Below are 19,249 nucleotides of genomic sequence, written 5' to 3'. Positions count from 1 at the left end.
GATGCGCATGACTAATTTAGGTTCATTAATTTCAATGAGTTTACTTTTAGCAGGACTTAGTTGAATACAGCCCATATATTCCTCTGCAAGCCTGAAATATGGAGGGCCAGAGGTTCCCCCAGCCCTGATCTACAGCAAGGGAGGTTAGAAGCCAGGGGCACCTTAGTGTGACATGGGCTGCCTCCCTCTGCCTAAAGGTAGGGCCAGACCTGTTGCTTCCATTCATGTCTGGGTATTGGGCACGCTGGCTGGGGCTAATGGGAGTTGCAGTCCAACAAATTCTGGAGGGCCATAGGTACTGGGGAAGCCAGGATAGGTAAGCACCCTCTGAGAGAGGCCGGGGCAGAGCCACCAAGCCCTTGACCTCCCCCCCCCCAGATAATCCCAGAGGCTCATGCGCAGTCCTAGCCCCTACCGGGGGTACGGACAAACATGTGGAGCCCCAGGATTCCTTTAACGGAATACCCCTAAAGGCAGCAGCAATTTTGAGGGGCAGGCCCAGCCAAATCCGTACCCCTCCACCCTCCAATTTGAACCAATGCCTAACTACAACCTTACAAGTTGTGACATTTTGCTATGTAGTGGGCAAAAACCACAGGGCACCAGCCAATCAGCCAAGTGGCAAAATTTCTACTAGGCCGCCGCCGCAAAACGGACGACCCCATGACAGGCACAGCAACATCATACACAAACCAAAACCCCTAAATAGAGGGAGGGAGGGAGATCCGTTGCAAGCACCAAAAGTGAAATTGCAAGCTGCTTGCTAAGTATATATAGGTTGTGGCTGTCAATCAGATAATTGCAACATAACATTCTCCCCAGCAACAATACCCCAGTGGTCATCCAAACTGACCCGCCCAACAAATCAGGGAATGTCTTGTTAACCCTTCCGCAACCCATGCTCTCCTTAAGGGAAGAACCTGCTTTGTTGGTGGTGGTGGTGTTACAAAAGAATGGTAATTTTTTTCCAGTGGCGCAAAATAATCGTTGGATGATTCTTTGTGGAAGTTCTTCTGGAAAAGCTGTGCCATCCTTGTGCACTTCCTGGAAGCATCCGGGTGGCTGCCGTGGGGAGGAGGGTGATTGATTGGCTACTAGACTCTTTGGTCTGACCTGGCATATTTCTTCCCTTTTATGAGGCAGAGTGAGGAAGCTGCCTCAGACAGCAAATTCCGAGGGGTGGGAAATGACTAGTAATTTACGTCATGTGGTCTGCTCTGCAGACCCCAAACCATCTTGCTGCCCTATGGTGTGGTGGAGGACTCTGTTCCATCATCAGTGGCAAAGTAAGATTCAGCTGCTAGTCCAGTTGGATTTTGTGCGCAGAATGGGGAATGCACCATTTTGTCCTTTCCCTCAGGCAGCAAAATGGCTTGGGTCACTTACATACTTACCGGTATGCCCAAACACCCATACTTTCTCCCCCCAGGGAATGTAGACTGCCCTAAATCAGACAGCTAATCCCTGCTCTCTCTCCTGCCCTGTGCTGAGGGAAGAATTCAGAAGTCCTACCTGTTGGCGAGGTTTATGTCAAAGAAATAATCCCCAGTCAATAGCAACAGACAACTTCCTAGGGGCTGTTGTGGTGAGTCAACTTTACAGGGAGGACAAAGTCCACCAAGGAGGGTAGGCTACAGTTCTAGATATATTCTTCTATATTTCCTCTACCTGCTGAGCAGTGCCTCTGTTGAGAGTCACTCAGTCAAGTCAGGAGGTCCTTAAACGGAAGATGCTGTATTGTCTTAGGATACAGGAGCTCATCACCCTCTCCATTCTGATTGGTAAGAGAATATTTCTGTCTCAGCACACCTGTTCTCAGAATGTGAAGCTGGGGGATGTGCAGGGATCCACAGAGCCATCTCTTCTTCTCTGCTTTCACTTTCTAGGCTCTCCCAAGGCAGTTCTGAATTTTGAAGAGAGAGAAAAAAGTAGGTTGAAGGTTTGGGTTGTGAAATTCCACTACATTTGGTGATCTTGCTGAATTATGTTGAAAGACCAGTGGGGTTAATAATAATAATTTCCCCAGCCACTCTGGGCAGCTTTCAAATAACTTCCCCAAACAGGGCTGCCTTCAGATGCCTTCTAAAAGTTGGATAGTTGTTTATTTCCTTGACATCTGATGGGAGGGCATTCTACAGGCCAGGCACCACCACCGAGAAGGCCTTCTGCCTGGTTCTCTGTGCTTCACGTCTTGCAGTGAGGGAACTGCCAGAAGGCCCTCGGAGCTGGACCTCAGTGTCCGGGCTGAACGATGGGGGTAGACATGCTCCTTCAGGTATACGGGGCTGAGAACAAATCATAAAGAACTAGCATTTTATAGGCTGGCAGCTGGAAATACTCTTTGCAAGGAAAGGGAGGCTGTCAATTATATATCATCAATTAAAGAATGACTTGATTTGCCTTAGTGGCCATATTTAACACATTTTCTTTAGGATAACTTTAGGATAAAATGGGTTACCAAATTCAGCAGTAAAAATGGGTTACTATCAAACACATACTATGTTTGTACAATATTTTAGGAGTAATAAGGAAAGAAGCTGGGCTAACTGTCCTAAGTTTTATTACACAGAGAGATAAGTTATCATAATTGTGTTATCAAACAGGTTAAATAATATTGAATTACCTTCATATTTTCATCCACATGCTTTGACTGAACATTTTGTTAAATCATACATAAATTGTATTTCATATGTACAATTCTGTTATCTTAATAAAGAAAGTAAATGAGAAGTTTTCTGGATTGGCAGAGAATATGTAAAGGAGGACCTGAGACCAGCAGGATGTGGTAACTCAGACTAGACAATACTGAGCTAAATGTTCCATTCAATATAAAACAGCCCCTTTGTATACAGCCACTCTCTCATTGCAACCATTTATGACCAAAAATGATGGAAAGTTGCAGCTTCTAAGAATATTTTCCTCCCTTGTCTTTGCAGGTATTAGAGAAACTGAGCCATCACCAGGTGAGTAACAATTTCTGTGATGGGTTTTGTCTTGGTGTGTGTGTGGGGGGGGGATATGCTTTCCAATATGCTCACCAGCCCACCTTGCTCTCTCCACAGCCTGTGGCCAACTGGTCCCCTCTGCCCGCATAGTAGGTGGTGAAGAGGCTGAGGTGGGTGCATGGCCATGGCAGGCCAGCTTGCAGATATTTGACTCACACCAATGTGGGGGAACCCTCATTGCCTCATGCTGGGTACTCACAGCTGCACATTGCTTTAGCAGGTGAGAAGAGAGCCCCCAGACTCCTCTATCTTCTTAGGGAAACCTGGAGACCTTGTTCCCATCTTTTCTTTTCTTTTACCTGTAAAATGATACTCCCCTTTCAGACAATAAAGGCATTCTGGTAGCCATCTTCTCTCATTTCTCTCCCAGGCCATGCCCCCTCCCCTTCATTATGCCCCCCTTGCTAATCCTGCTTTGACTCATCCTCATTCTGGCTGGAATGTGCCCTTGAAGGTGTCTTCCCCTTTTCCTTTCTCACAGGCCTCTTGTAGTATTTTTACTCATCTGTTCTCATTTCTTTTTTTTATATTTTTTTAAAACATACTTTTTATTAATTTTACAGAATACAAAAAAAACAAGAAAAAAAAACGGTACATACATAAACACCTTTTCCACCTCCTTCCTACCCACCCACATGGGTCCTCCCCTGCCACAGAAGTATCCCATGTATGTGAACAGTCAGAGATGTTCCATTTTATGCTTGGATTTCTGTCCTCCTCCCCCTCCCCTGACCCCAAAGCCCCCCCCCTGCCACCAGGGAGCTCCAGCAAACCAGGGCAGTACGCAGGAGGCCATCCATCCAACCATCTATTGTCATACCAAAAAAAAAAAAGAGAAAAATAGAAATAGGAAAAAAGAAAAAAAAAAGAAAGGGCAAAAAAAGAGAAAAAAAACAATACAAAACAATTTTTTTTTTCTTACATTCATAATTTTAAAACCATATTTTGTGGGCTTCCCCTCCCCCCCCTTCCCCGGTTTTCATCCCTTTTTTATCATCTGCAACAGTTTCTTACTTTATAGAAATACACCTTTGTATCTTATACAACTTCAAATCACTGAAAAATCAAACTCCCATTTTATCTTCCCGTGCCTAATTTTTTCTCCCTCTATAAGCCTCCATATTTTCACATTTTCCAAAATCCATTCACTTTTAAAACTATAACTATTCTCAATTTAACCTTACATCCCCGATTACCGGCTCCACCCCCCCAATCCAGCAAATTCCATAATCAGCAGACCAGTTATAAACCTGTTAATCCATCCATGTAATCACAACATCCCTTTCCCTTCACCCCACCCCCTGTTTACAGTCTTTTGCCATCCAGGCCACCATACAGGGCCCCTGAATTTCTTCTCTTCTCTGCATATTTTTTCCTTCTTCCCTGTGGGCGTTCTGGAGTTCCAATAATACCAATCGTGCCCCCCTCAAAAGCGGGGCACTCCATCCAACTTTTTGTAGAGTAAAGTCATCATTTTTTCCGTGGTGTGCTTCATTTTGTGTTGAATCATCACAGTTCTCATCTTCATCTTTTCCTTCCAAATCACAGTCATCATCATTGTCATTCTCACATTCATCTTTTTCAGTGTCAAAAGCTTCATCTCCTAAAAAATCATATTCTGCCATCACCATCTGAAATTTTTCCTGTAACTCTTGCCTTCGTGTCTCCTCTTGACATAGCTCTATTCTTGTTTCCCACATTAAGGTCAAAACAGACCGCTGGAACTCAGGGGAACACTTTTTTGTTGACATAATTCAGTCCTGCCAAGGTCAAAACTTGTCACGTGGGGTGGAATATGATCACAGTTTATTTTCTCGACTCCATTTTAACAAGCTGGCTGCATTCTTCAAGTCTTATTAACAATAAAGTTCGAACTCACATTTCACAAACATTTAAACCAGAAAAGAAATTCCACAAAGTCCAGAAATACAAAATGAAATAAAAATTGACTCATAAATCCTGATCAACTCACTGGGTTGCCTGGGCTGCCGGCTCCCGAGGAAAAGAAAGATTTTTCTCAGTCTTTACCTCTTGCTGCAGGGAAACCACAGTCTCTCTCCCCTTCTCACCCTGCATCAAAGGGGAGATTCTCTTTGATGCCTTTGAGGGATCCTTTGAATTGCATATCTTCTGTTTATGGCTTCGGGTTTCTATTTACTGTCTCTTTTGTTGCCGTGGGGGGGGGGTGGCTTCCTCTTTTCTCCCCTCTCTCCCAGATCCAAATTGTTTTATAATCCAAATCGTGAGGTTACTTACAATCCTTTCCAATCGTTTTATTTTCGGAAGAATCCAGCGCTCTCCGCCTTCGGCTTGAAGCTTCTCCCTGCTAGAATAACGTTGCCGCTCAAAATGGCCCCCGCGACTTCTACCCTCCTCGCTCCGGAGCTCTTATTAGAGCTAACCGAAGAGTTGGGGAGTCCGGATTTGGGCTGTGCCGAGCAAATTGCCCCCGGGACGCCCTTCCCGAGGTTCTAAGGGGCGCAGCGTCGCTCTCGCTGCCCTCCCCACTCCTAGCAGGGACGGGCCGTCTCGGAGACGAGACGAGACCCCGCCGATCGGCACTGGCGCTGAACCCGGAAGCCCATCTGTTCTCATTTCTTCTCCCCTTCTTCTTTCACACTTTTGTACCCTATTGCCACCCCAAATTGACAGTTGAAACCAGAGCTCGGAATGCACTACTGCACTCACCTCTTGTGTTTTATTAGCCAGCATCTCTGTCTATAGTATTACAGATCCTTCCTTGTTTGTCGTCGTGTTGGGAGCCCACAATCTCTCATACCCTGGACCTGAAGCTGTGTCAGTTCTTGTGAAGCGAATCATCATCCACTCCGACTTCTTGGGATACAGGGATGGCAATGATGTTGCACTTATGGAACTGGAAGGCCCTGTCAACTTCACCCACCGCATCCAGCCTGCCTGCATCCCAGGACCTTCCATCTCCTTCCTTCCCAGGTTGGGGTGTTGGGTCGCAGGCTGGGGAAACATCCAATCGGGAGGTGAGGAAGTCAGGGCTGGTTACACATTTGATGGGGCCCTGGGAGGGCTCCTCTGCTGCGCCTCTCTCTCCTGTGTTGCTGGAAAATCTTTGCCTGGAAATGACTGGTGAGCAGCAAGAGTACCGCCACCACTTTTATTTTCCACAATGCTCTGAAATTTTGGGACATTAAAATGGCAGCTAGACCCAGTCACCTGTTGCTGCTCAAGGCACTGGACCAGGAAAAACATTTCCAAAGGAAACCCAGGACACAAGTCAGTAATGGGCTCTCCAAGGGTGCCATGCTCCAAGCTACTCAAGGCTGCCACCTGCAGGCAAGAGATTTGTTAGGAGTACCTCAGAGTCCCTATTTACCTGGGATAGTTCCTGCTTTCTGTTACCTGTCCCTGGCAAATCACTGTGTTTAATAATAATAAAAAATTCTTACAGTAGCACCTTAGAGACCAACTAAGTTTGTCATTGGTATGAGCTTTCGTGTGCATGCACACTTCTTTAGGCACACTGAAACAGAAGTCTCCAGACCCTTATATATAGTGTGAGGCTGGGAAGGGGTATTCTCAGGAGGGTGGTGCGAATGGGTGTTTGACTGATAGGTGTGGAAACTCATTGATGACTGTTAATGACTGCAATTTGTCTTACAGGGAAAAGCAAGGGGTGAGATGGCTAAAGATAGCTTTATCATGTATAATGAGATAAGAATCCAATGTCTTTATTCAGACCTGGTCACTCCATGATTTTAAGCTTGGTAATGAGTTGCAATTCAGCAATTTCTCTTTCCAATCTGTTTCTGAAATTCTTTTGTAATAAGACAGCTACTTTGAGATCTTGTATAGAATGTCTTGGGAGATTGAAATGCTCTCCTACTGGTTTCTCTGTCTTGTGATTCCTGATGTCAGATTTATGTCCATTTATCCTTTGGTGTAGGGTTTGGCCTGTTTGTCTGATATAGAGAGCTAAAGGGCTGCCTTTGGGGGGCAGGCTATTTGTGTGGGTGGATGCTTTTAATCAAGAAAGAAATATTAGGGAGAACGTGTATTCCATCCTCTGTGTTGGTAAAATGGCGGTTAAAATGGAAACACTCATGGTCAGTTTGTCAACTCATTAGAGTTTAGAAGCCAGAAATGCTCGTTTCAAAAAGTGCAATGCAGGTTTCAGGAACGAGGCTTTGGTTCAAAGTACGCCTTGGACAAATTTGCATTATCTCCCACCTCTCTCTTTCTCTCTCTCCTTCTCTCTCTCTCCCAGTCCCACTACCTGAGCCAGAGCTCCTACAGGAAGTGCTGCTTCCGCTGATGGATACAGCTACCTGTGAGGCCCTTTACAGTGACTATAAGGATGGAAAAACTCCAAATACTACTGTAATCAAGGATGACATGATGTGTGCAGGATACTTGGAAGGGAAAAGGGATGCCTGCCAGGTACATTGTATTAATTTATGATATTTTTAACCTACCTTTCCTCCAAGTAGCTCAACCTTCTTGCCCCCCCCCCCGAAACACATTTTATCCTTCCAACAGCTTAGACTGAGAGAGACACTGCCCACCTTTCATGGCTGAAGAAAATTTGAATTGGATGCTTACTCCTTCCTGGGTGGGTGCCTGTTGCGGCCCCTCATGCTCAGTCACCATCCCTCGGCAGTGAGAACAGTGTGCACATGGCCAGGCAGCCATTGGGAGCATTTAACACTGAGTTCCCATTTGCTGCTGCATCTCAAATTGGCCAACCAATGGCCTCTTTAGGGGGAGGTGCCTCACAGGCTGAGAGAGCATTGGCTGCACACATGCTCTCACAACCGGTGAGGCATAAAAGCCAGCAGTGCAGTGTAGCCCTGTCTCAGCACTTCCTGAAGCTAATGTGACACCAGTGCAGTGACTATCAGTGACACAGTTAGGTAATTTTGAAACTGGACTTAATTGTCTTGTGCCTCTCTTCTTTAGATGGCAATGATATTGCTTCACTTCCTCTGATATTACTTCCTCTGAATACCAGTTACTGGGAAACATAGATGGAGCATATGGTTGGTCTCTGGGAAAACAGAGTGCTGGACTAGATTGGTGTTTGGCCTGATCCAGCCACGTTCTTAGGAAGATACTGTTGGATCATGCCAAAGACCCACCTAGTCTAGCAATCTTGGTCTCACCATGGCTAACCCACAGGCAGGACCTGAATACAACAGCACTCTCACCACTTTCGATGAGCAGCAAGTGGTATTCAGGGGCAGGTAGGATATAGTCATCTTGCCTAGCAGCTATTGATAGTTATTCTCTGAAAACTTGTCTAAGATCCACGTCTGTGCCCATCAGAATGGGTGCTATATATTTCAACAGATAATTGCAAATGGGTGATTGGCAACAGGTTTTAATTTAAATGGTAATCGTCAATCCACATTAAATGGGAATGAAAATAGAGGCTGGAATTTTCATAACAACAACATCGTGTGGATGCTCAGAAAAACTTGCATGCATGAGGCACACCAATACAGTACCCTCATTGAAGCACCCTACATCTTGTATTGAACTCCGTAATTGTAACTGTCAGGGTTGGTGTGCAGCTTCCCATGACCAAAGACCACCAAGGCTCAGTGATGGCTTTTTAGATTTTAATACTATATATATATATATATATATTCAGAGTTCAGAAAGACATGACCCCCTATTCCGAGTCAGAATCCGGAACTGGCGCACGTCTCAACCTACGCCAGCAAAACAACCTCGGCCTGACTCATTTCCTTCTTTGCTCCTGATGCTTTCCCCGTCTATGGACCTCAGGGGAGGGAGCGGGGCCAGACCCCTTCCCCGAACTGCTAAACAGCCTCCTCGATTCCCCCACTTCTGATACCTCCCCTGCTGCTGTACCTTCAGACACCTTCTCTCCCCTGTGCACATCGTTAGCATCCCTAGACCCCTCCGCCTTGCCCATAATGGTATGCCAATAATGGTTGACCTCACTAATGGCTGACCTCACCACTGATGAGTTGACACATCTACAGTTTGCAGCTTTCAATCCTGGGAGCCAGTGTAGTGTAGTGGTTAAGAGCGGTAGTCTCGTAATCCTGTGATCCGGGTTCGGGTCTCCACTCCTCCACATGCAGCTGCTGGGTGACCTTGGGCTAGTCACACTTCTTTGAAGTCTCTCAGCCCCACTCACCTCACAGAGTGTTTGTTGTGGGGGAGGAAGGGAAAGGAGAATGTTAGCCGCTTTGAGACACCTTCAGGTAGTGATAAAGCGGGATATCAAATCCAAACTCCTCTTCTTCTTCTTCCTATTTTGTACAGTAATCAAGCTACTGAAAGAAGAACAGGGCTAGTAGTGCTCTTAAAGTAAAAGGGAAATAAATTACATCAGAAACAGCCAGCATGGTTCCCTCTGTATATTATTGAACCACCACCATAGTCCGACAACATCTGGAGGGCATTACAGTGTTTATCGCCCATGTATTACACTATAAACTTTGTAGCTGGGCACAACTGGCCATGTCTAACAGCACTTTCACAAAATCAAATCTTTTTTGATCACCAGCAACATAGAAACAAAATAGGAATCACATAAAAAATCCAAATGCATATAATAGAGTAGAATGAGGGTGGGGGTGGGGAATAAAGTAGGAAAAAAATAGCATAGAGTAAAATAAGCAACTTAAAAACTAGAATCCTGTCACAAACTCCAAAGAGGAAAATTACAAAATGTCTAGAATCAGTTCCTGGTAGGTTTTGCTTGCTGCAGCACAGTGCTTGGCCACCCACAGAAAGTGAGAGATGCATGTTGATCCAGAAGGAGCTAAAGCAGGCACCCCCAAACTGCAGCCCTCCATATGTTTTGGCCTACAACTCCCATGATCCCTAGCTAGCAGGACCAGTGGTCAGGGATGATGGGAATTGTACTCAAAAACATCTGGAGGGCCGAAGTTTGGGGATGCCTGAGCTAAAGGATGTAAAATGCATCTGATCATCCTGGCAATTTGATAAGAAAGGTTCAATAAACACTATGCACCATTCACAATAAGAGGAGCCATACAGGAGGATGTGGGTCACCAATCTGATCTCTCCGGAGTCATGGGAGCATTTCTGCTTGTGGGAGGGGGTGCTTGTGTTTTCTTCATCTCCAGGGCTTCTGAAGAGAGGACATTTAGCACTTTCTGCATAAGATGCAGGTGGAGGCAGTGGTGGGGTTGGGGATATGTATTCCTGGTGGATAACCATTTATTCCTTTATTTTTCTTTACAGGGGGACTCAGGAGGACCACTCATTTGCCCGTGGCATGGGGCTTGGCTTGTGGCTGGTGTGGTGAGCTGGGGGGATATTTGTGGTGCCCCTAAGCGTCCTGGTGTCTACACCCGGGTCAGCGCCCACAGCAGTTGGATCTTGAGACATGCCCCAGAAGTGACTGTCAATTTCATCAATGGTGTCTCAAGCAGGGGTTGTACCCAGTTCCTGGTCCTAATAGTGCTACACTGCCTTCATTAACCAACAACAGTATGCAGGGTGCATGTCAGGATTGCTATGGCTTCTTTGCTATGACCAGTATCTGGCAAAGGTGACTGGGAAAGCATTTTTGGATTTATGAAATACCTGGAGTTCTGGGAAACATCATAAAACAATGGTACCTCATCTATGTTACAGGAGAGAGCTATCCTATAGACATTTCATCAGCTTTACGTTGTATTAAACCTAACCTTAATTTATTTTAATGACTTTCCACCAAGGGAGTGGCAGATGTCTCTCACTTTGGTCCAAGTTACTCCGCAAAGTAGCAAACCTTCAATCCATTAAATTAAATGTTTGCTAGTTTCAACTTCTCAACAACAGCTAGGAACTGTGTCATGTGACTGTTACAGTTCTTCCTGTATTCAATTTGAATAGTTCCCACATCCAGGCTTGATGAGAAGTCTTGCTTGTAAATGCAAAGGCTCTCTGTAAACTGTCAATCCTCTGAGTGGCTGTGTCACAATTGTTGGTGTGAACTAGCTGGGAGTGTGAAAGACTGTATCATTTGGCCGTCCCCATGGGCTTATCGATGCTACATCATCTGTAGGCATCTCGTGTTTGATTCAAGAAATGACCCCTCTTATTCTCAGAGTGACTTCCAGTCTTCTCATCCATTGGGCAAAGTTACTCGCTGTGAGTCTAGGACTATGAGCAGCAGTGGGATTTTGGATATATATATTGTAAACACACACACACATACCAAAAATAATTGAAATAATGGCAGACAAAAATGCCAAATAATGAAAGATTGTTCTCAAAACTGGAAAGAAATAAAGGACTAAAAAAATAAAAAAGTGGCTCAACTAAAAGCTTAGTTTGTGTTGTTTGACTGCACATACATTGCCAGAACCAACATGGTACAAAACATAGATTCAAGACACAGATTTTCATGGAATTTTTACCTGGGACACCTTCAGATGAGAGAACACTTCTATGCACAAATAGATGATTAGTGATTTCAGCTGCAATTCTAACCCCATTTAGCAGGGTGTGAATCAGATTAAATTAAATGAGACTCAATGGTCATTTGGGACAGATGTTCAGGCATGTTTAGCACCTGTGATTATTGTCTCTAAGGCAAAAATCTCATCTCAGTTAAGTGGAAGGGGAAATGTCTGTTCAGATGTAAGGAGGGATTTTATTCAGCATTTCCACAGGTAATCCCTGACTTTCAACTGGCTATTACCTTCCCCTTTAATTATCACGAGGACTGCAATTAATGCTGCTGTTTTAAAGAAACACCATGTGAAATTGCAGTTGGCAAAAGAAGGGGGGAAAGGAGTGATATAAATATATCACTTAGCATTTGGTGCTGGGGCAAGAAACGGACACTTCCAATTTGATGCTTTGCCTTTTATTTTAAATTCAAACCTTCAAAGATGGCAATAGTTGAATGAAAATGGTACTGAAAATGGTGAATGTTGTTCTCTTGATTCTGTTACTACTTCCTCATATGGCATGCGAAGCACATATTGTCAGATGCATGGTTCAAGATCCACACCCTCCGCTTCATGAATATCACCAGTCAGGCGACCTCTTTATTGGTGGAATTGCTTCTCACAGCTTCATTGTCTCCAATTTCATACCCTTCAAAAAAGTACCCCCACAGGCATCTTATGAAGAGCTTATGTAAGGAGATTTGTTTCTCTCTCTCTCTCTCTCTCTCTCTCTCTCTCTCTCTCTCTCTCTCTCTCTCTCTCTCTCTCTCTCTCTCTCATTTTGTGTCCCGGAAAATGTCATTGGTGCATTTGATTGGGTCTTCTTTTTTCTAAAAGCAAAGCTGTTAAAAGAGTGTCAAAATAAAATGACTTCATAACTGGAATTTAAGCTCCCCTCACATCACCTTCTGCTTCTCCCCAGTTTTCTTCATGATTCCTTTGTCCCAAATCATGTCTTTGTCTATGCCTCATATCCTGCTATCCTTGCTGTCTTCTTCTTCTGTTGTTTAGAAGGTGCAGGGAAGGTGTGTTTGCTATTGTATTATAAGTGAACATGTGAAATAACTCCGGATATTTCCAATAATACAGAATGTGGTTCTCATTCTAGTGTGTTGCCTAAGAATTATCAGCATATATTGGCTCTGGCATTTGCAGTCAAGGAGATCAATGAAAACCCTCAGATGTTACTCAATGCCACCTTGGGCTTCTACATATATGACAGAGATGCATGCTGAGATGGACATTATTTTTGAGTGAGCATCATATCTTCCCTAAGAAATACACCCACTTGGGTTATTCATAAATCAGAAACAATACAATGTAAACCCTCCCTCAGAAGTACTTGTTCCCTCACTGTTCTTGTAATAATAATAATAAAAATACCAACACATTGTTTGAACAAACTAATACCTGGTGACAATGCATATGAAAATGTGACAAGAATAAACCATTATGAGGGAGAGCAGCTACAGACAGCCTCCTCCCATCTTAAGCACAAGCTCATCTCCCAGCGCCAGTGGGAGCGGGGAGGGGGATGTCTCCAGCAGGGAATCAGGAAGTAGAGGGCATGGCTCAGGTAGGTTAGCAGAGCCACGGCTCCGCTCAGGAGAGGAAGTGGGAAGCAGGGAAGGCGCAACCAGAAGACCGCTCCCGCCAACGCCGGAATTGCGCAAAAAGCGGCGGGGGCGGAGATTCAATGTTTCCAGGCTACTTTGTTGGAGGAAAACGCGGGAACCCCCATTCGGAGGTTCTGACCCAGACTGACAACATGTACATAGTACTGACTCTGCACTGTAAATAGTTTGCACTGAATAAAAGAATGAAAAGGCAACGTCGTGAGGAGTCTTTACTCTAGAGTAGCCGCCACCGCGCCTGTGACAACCATGTTCTAATGATTGCTGATATGATATTTGTGAATTGCTTTCAACACTTGGAAGCATGAAATGAATGCTATTATCTTCTCTTCCCCTCCACATCCATCTTTAGCTTATTTATGGCCCTCCTCCAGTGATGAATGATAAAACACCAGGGCTTTCCTTCTACCAGATGGCCCCCAAGGAAGACTGTCAGTATGCAGGGATTCTCTCTTTGCTCCTGCATTTCAGGTGGACATGGATTGGGGTCCTTACCTCTAACGATGAATATGGAGATAGATTTCTACAAACTGTGGTTCCAGAGTTTTCTCAAGGTGGTATCTGTTTTGCCTTCATAGAAAGAAGTCACACACACATGATTTTCACTGAAATTAATGACATGTTCAATCAGGGAGCAAAGCTACATGATAACATTATTGGCAGCAAAGCCAATGTAGTAGTGGCTTATGGAGAATCTCATAGTATTATGTTTTTGAGATGGTTTCCATATCTATCAGGGCAAGAGCACATGACAAATAAACAGAAAGGCATAGTGTGGATTGTAACAGCCCAGATGGAGCTGACTTCCATTGCTTATCAAAGGACCTGGGATATAGACATCCTTCATGGTGTTCTGTCTTTCACAATTCATTCCAATAACCCGCCAGGATTTCACCAATTTATTGACAGTAGAAAACCTCTCGAAACCAAAGGAGATGGTTTTATCGGACACTTCTGGCAACATGCTTTCAGCTGTGTGTTTCCAAATCCAGCGATGAGCAATGTGGATGGGGATATTTGTACAGGGGAAGAGAAGCTGAGTGATCTTCCTGGGCCGTTTTTTGAAATGAGCATGACTGGCCATAGCTACAGCATCTACAATGGCGTGCATGCCGTGGCCCATGCTTTAAATGCAATGTCCTCATCTAGACACAAATATCGAACAATGGCTATTGATGGAGGACTGAAGTTTCCAAAGCTAAAGTTGTGGCAGGTAATGGATTTGTGGGGAGAGAACCAAAAGGTTACATTGCTTGTTCCATTTTTTATATTTCTTTCCACATGAGCTAGAAACACACAAGACTCTCTTAAAAAGACCAAAGCTCAGAATATTTACTTTTAGTAATAAATTGATAAATAATAATTATTTTAACAGTTCCAGTTTCCCATGTCCATAAACTAATTCCAGTTCACCTTAGACCCTTTACAAAATGAACTAGTTCTGTTTACATTCAGTTCACCATTCAATTCAGATTCATCCAAATGATTCTTGAATTCTGAATGATACAAGCTGCTGTGATTAAGTATATAATATTTTTTAACACACTAAGAAAACTTCAAAACACGCACAGTGGAATGTGAGCAGTTAAATTTATTTCCCCACGTGATTATTATCTTTAAACTTAAAGACTCAAATTGCCTGAAGAGTGAAAAATATATGCAAGAAAATGAACTTGAAGATGAAATAGAAATACTTCAGAATTCTACCCAGAATGAACTTAATTCAAATGTAATTTTATGAACTGGTTCATTCCAAGCACTGAAAAAGAAAAACATACCATTCCTTTTATTCCCATTTCTCTTTCATTTTTTTCTGGATTCCTACACTGAATAGGCAATGCAATACTGAGAGGACCTATTCTTTATAAGGTACTATTTAACTGAAACTTAAATGAATTTATTATAAAGTTTCAAATATGTTAAAAGTATTGTCTTATTATCCATGGCACGGGGAAGGAACTGGATCTCGCTATTGGCAAATCAGTAGTTCACCCAATGCAGCAGACTTGACCTCACCATCTGTCAAGTGATAGGTGGTTACTTTAAGTCCTGCTTATGGCTGGGGTTAGCTCTGCTAGTGAATTCAGTGTGGGGAGCTCAGTAGCACAGCAGATCCTTCCAAAGTTGCTCTCACCTACCATCAACTGCTTGGTAATGACAGCAAACCTCCCTTGCCAATGACCAAACAGGAGTGCCACATTAGGACCCCACACCTGACATCACATATGACCTCAGGTGTGATGCAGGTGGATGTGACTTCTGGAAATGGCCTTATGGGCCTAACTGGGACCCATGCAGGATGTAATAGGCGCATGGGCTGGAAGTTCCCCAACTATGGTCTATGACATTGTTGGTCTGAAAAAAAAATGAAAACAGTTTTGACAAATAGACAACTGTCTTATACTCTGAAAGATCCAGAATACTGTTGTCTAATCACAGCCTTATCTAAACTTTTGTGTTTGCTTTTTCAATGTAGCTCCATCACTATCTAAGAGGTGTTTCCTTTAACAACAGCGCTGGTGATAAGGTTTCTTTAGACCAGAATGGGGAGTTAATTGCTGGATATGATATTATAAACTGGATTTTTTCTCCAAACCAATCCTTTCATAGAGTGAAAGTTGGGAAGATTGATCCACATGTTTTGCCAGACCAAGCATTCACCATCAATGAGAATGTCATAGCATGGCACCATTGGTTTAACCAGGTAGGCTCTTCAGATTACGTGACATTGTGATGTTCTGGGCAACATCAGACACACACACACACACCATCTCCAAGTCAGCATGCCTGATACCTATTCATTTGTACTCCAAATTTACTAGGCTTCAGACAAGCATTCTGTTTTTATACTAGGTTGAAGTCTTAATATGTGGGATAATACTGTTGAGCATCTACAGCTGGGATGGGCAACCTTTTTGAATATATGTTTCCACGTTTTCACATCGCATCACTGTGGTAATATTTGAAAGACTGAAACCACATTATAGTGGATAATTGGGTGGAAATAGACAATACCAACACACTCCTACAATTTCCAGCATTAGCATAGTGGCATAAATTAAGTACCTGTACATGTAACATAATTTCCATGTCTTCATTCCATAGCACCTTGATAGCATTTGAATGTCCATGGTAGCATACAAAATATTGCAAATAGGTGGAGGATCTTTCAGACCTAATTATAGGACTCCTTTCCCAGTCTGGTGGCAATTGAATGGATGTACATAGGTCATAGAATGCACCATCATGCTCCTATGATGTTCAACATTAACATGGTGGTGTTTGATTAAGGTATTCAACAATGGTTCAAGTTTCAGTTTCAGTTTCAGGATATATGTACATATAGATGTCCATAGGTGGATATATATACATATAGATAGATTTACATCTATCTACAGTCATACCTCGGTTTAAGTACGCTTTGGTTTGAGTACTTTCAGTTTAAGTACTCCGCGGACCCGTCTGGAATGGATTAATCCACTTTCCATTACTTTCAATGGGAAAGTTCACTTCAGGTTAAGTACACTTCAGGTTAAGTACGGACTTCCAGAACCAATTACACTCATACTTCAGGTTAAGTATGCTTCAGGTTGAGTACTCCGCGGACCTGTCTGGAACGGATTAATCCACTTTCCATTACTTTCAATGGGAAAGTTCACTTCAGGTAAAGTACGCTTCAGGTTAAGTACAGACTTCCGGAACCAATTGTGTACTTAAACCGAGGTACCACTGTATATCTATATCCATGTACATCTGAACTCATTTTTCTCAATATTAACGTTCTGCTCTTTCATTTCTGGATTAGGTTAAGCCTCTTTCTGTATGTAGTGAGAGTTGCCATCCAGGTTCTAGCAAGAAAATGAAAGAGGGGGAGCCATTTTGCTGCTATGATTGCACCCCATGTCCAGAAGGGAAGTTTTCAGAGCAGGAGGGTAAGAAAAATGCTGTGCAAAGTTATTGTGCAATTTGGCCAGAATGAAGAGGACACATCAAAGTGCAGCATCACAAAGCGAAAACAAATGAGAATGAGGAGGATGCAGCAGACTAAGTTATTCCTCCAAATTGCATAAACATAAATCCCAACATATTTCAAACACCAGACGTTCATTAGGGTAGCGTAAAAAAAATGTATATTTAAATATACATTTGCAATGAATGTTGTGAAAATGGTTTTCTAGCAAATCTTGTTTGGCATGTATTGGACTTGATTTGTGGTGCTATCAGTTATTCTCTCACACCTGTTATGTGCTCACGTGTTTCTTTAAGTCAAAATAAATTGCATATAAAATAACTGTCAATAACAGTATCTAAATGGAATATTCATTCACCAGCCAGTCAACAATCTTTAGGTAAAAAAAGGATTACATATGTGTTCAGGGATGGGGAATCTTGTGCAGATATGAGTGAATTGGGTCATCCTGCAAGCAAGTCACTGATTCTGCATCCAGTCCCCACTGAATAATACATAGAATACATAGGAAAGCGAACACAAATAAATGCAGAGAAACAAGCCGGTTGCTTGAGACGTGAGATTTTGGCATTAGATAAATAGAGCTGGTCAAATGAAATGGGCAAACTTTAGAGATCTAGCCATTCACAATGGCTTTCACCAGTAGTTCCCTCTGACAACCAATAAAGGTAGGCACGAGGTGTTCAATACTACAAAATAAGGGATTGTGTTAAGCCGTGTTCGGGCATTAACCTGAAACTGGGCTGAAACTATGGGTGAAGGTATGGGAATGGGTTTCTAACTACATTCAGTTGAATCCCCTTAGAAGCATTCATGCAAACAGTTGAGCATAGTTTTGTTGTGCTGCCTATCTTGTTACTTAACAGCTCATGAAAGTTATTCTTAGCATGTTGTAGGATAGCCACTGACTTCTGTGCTGGGATAGTCGCTTGTGGAAGATTATTCCTTATGTGACTTCTTTCTTTCCATCAATGTTACATAATGTGAGTGGAAGTGCCGTATCAATTGCATACCACTTATTCCACTTCAAAACAAAAGGAGAAAAGCCTCAGGAATGAACAAAGGAAATGATAAAAATGTAAATAAATATGTTGTTCGAAAGAACAATACCTTCATGAAGATGTAAGGTAATGAATTGTAACCTATTCCACCATCTCCTAACTGGACACATTTCAAAGGATTGACCTGCAAAGGATTCCCTAATATGTTTTTTTGTGTGTGTGAAAAAAACATTGTAAGATTAAAAAGTTACAATATGTTTGGTTTGTATGTAAAATTGTGGTTACCTAATTTGTTTTTCAGACATGAACGACTGTTCTACATGTACGGACAAAACCTATCCAAGCAACAGACAGGATTTCTGTATTCCTAAGGTCATTACATTTTTGTCTTACACAGAACCTTTGGGGATCAGTTTTACCTTTTTGGTCCTTTCTTTTTCTTTGATCACAGTTGTGGTGCTAGGAATGTTTACGAAGCACAATGACACTCCCATTGTCAAGGCCAACAACCGCAATCTCACCTACACTCTCCTTTGCTCCCTCCTGCTCTGCTTCCTCTGTGCATTACTTTTCATTGGCCAGCCTGGGGAGGTGACATGTCTCCTTCGACAAACTGCTTTTGGCATCATCTTTTCAGGGGCTGTTTCTTGTGTGCTGGCCAAAACCATCACAGTGCTTCTGGCTTTTATGGCCACTAAACCTGGATCTAGAATGAGGAAGTGGGTGGGGAAAAGACTTGCCTACTTCTTTGTTCTTTTCTGCACCCTTCTTCAAGCAGGCATTTGTGCTGTGTGGATAGTAACCTCTCCCCCATTTCCAGATGTTGACATGTGGTCAGTAACAGAGGAGATTGTCCTGGAATGTAACGAGGGTTCAATGACTATGTTTTATTGTGTTTTGGGCTATATGGGCTTCCTGGCAATTATCAGTTTCATTGTGGCTTTCCTTGCCAGGAAGTTACCTAACAGTTTCAATGAAGCCAAATTCATCACTTTCAGCATGTTGGTCTTTTGCAGTGTTTGGTTATCCTTTCTTCCAGCCTACCTGAGCTCCAAAGGTAAATACCTAGTTGCTGTGGAGATCTTTTCTATCTTGGCCTCCAGTGCTGGACTGCTGAGTTGCATCTTTGCCCCAAAATGTTATATTATTGTGTTGAGGCCTGAGCTGAACAGCAGGGAACAGCTAATAAGAAGGAAAGCATGAAGATATCTTTAACCCTATT

General features: G+C 43.1%; 2 protein-coding genes across 2 annotated transcripts; both read left to right on the top strand.

Moving 5' to 3' along the window:
• Positions 1-1,633: 1,633 nt before the first annotated feature.
• LOC118094921 (serine protease 27-like) lies at positions 1,634-12,150 on the top strand. The gene is made up of 7 exons (XM_035135701.2): positions 1,634-1,781; positions 1,887-1,928; positions 2,937-2,963; positions 3,063-3,225; positions 5,730-6,001; positions 7,246-7,418; positions 10,224-12,150. Exons 1-7 carry the CDS (start codon positions 1,730-1,732, stop codon positions 10,461-10,463), a joined length of 969 nt encoding a protein of 322 aa, XP_034991592.2. The 5' UTR covers positions 1,634-1,729; the 3' UTR covers positions 10,464-12,150.
• A 2,071-nt stretch (positions 12,151-14,221) lies between these two features.
• LOC118095449 (vomeronasal type-2 receptor 26-like) lies at positions 14,222-19,230 on the top strand. The gene is made up of 3 exons (XM_060281226.1): positions 14,222-14,269; positions 16,862-16,988; positions 18,329-19,230. The coding sequence occupies exons 1-3, from the start codon at positions 14,222-14,224 to the stop codon at positions 19,228-19,230; spliced, it is 1,077 nt and encodes a 358-aa protein (XP_060137209.1).
• The last annotated feature ends 19 nt before the right edge of the window (positions 19,231-19,249 follow it).

Source organism: Zootoca vivipara, chromosome 13, assembly GCF_963506605.1.
Source record: "Zootoca vivipara chromosome 13, rZooViv1.1, whole genome shotgun sequence".
Classification (NCBI taxonomy): Eukaryota; Metazoa; Chordata; class Lepidosauria; order Squamata; family Lacertidae; genus Zootoca; species Zootoca vivipara.
Note: the sequence above shows the minus strand (reverse complement) of the source record. Positions and strands in the feature narration are given on the sequence as shown.

Coding starts and splice junctions, on each gene's coding strand:
- LOC118094921 (XM_035135701.2), top strand. CDS start 1,730: ATGCTGTATTGTCTTAGGATACAGGAGCTCATCACCCTCTCCATTCTG. Junction 2,964..3,062: donor AGAAACTGAGCCATCACCAG/GTGAGTAACAAT, acceptor CTCTCTCCACAG/CCTGTGGCCAACTGGTCCCC. Junction 6,002..7,245: donor GGGAAACATCCAATCGGGAG/GTGAGGAAGTCA, acceptor TCTCTCTCCCAG/TCCCACTACCTGAGCCAGAG.
- LOC118095449 (XM_060281226.1), top strand. CDS start 14,222: ATGGCTATTGATGGAGGACTGAAGTTTCCAAAGCTAAAGTTGTGGCAG. Junction 14,270..16,861: donor CAAAGCTAAAGTTGTGGCAG/GTAATGGATTTG, acceptor TTTCTGGATTAG/GTTAAGCCTCTTTCTGTATG. Junction 16,989..18,328: donor GAAGTTTTCAGAGCAGGAGG/GTAAGAAAAATG, acceptor TTTGTTTTTCAG/ACATGAACGACTGTTCTACA.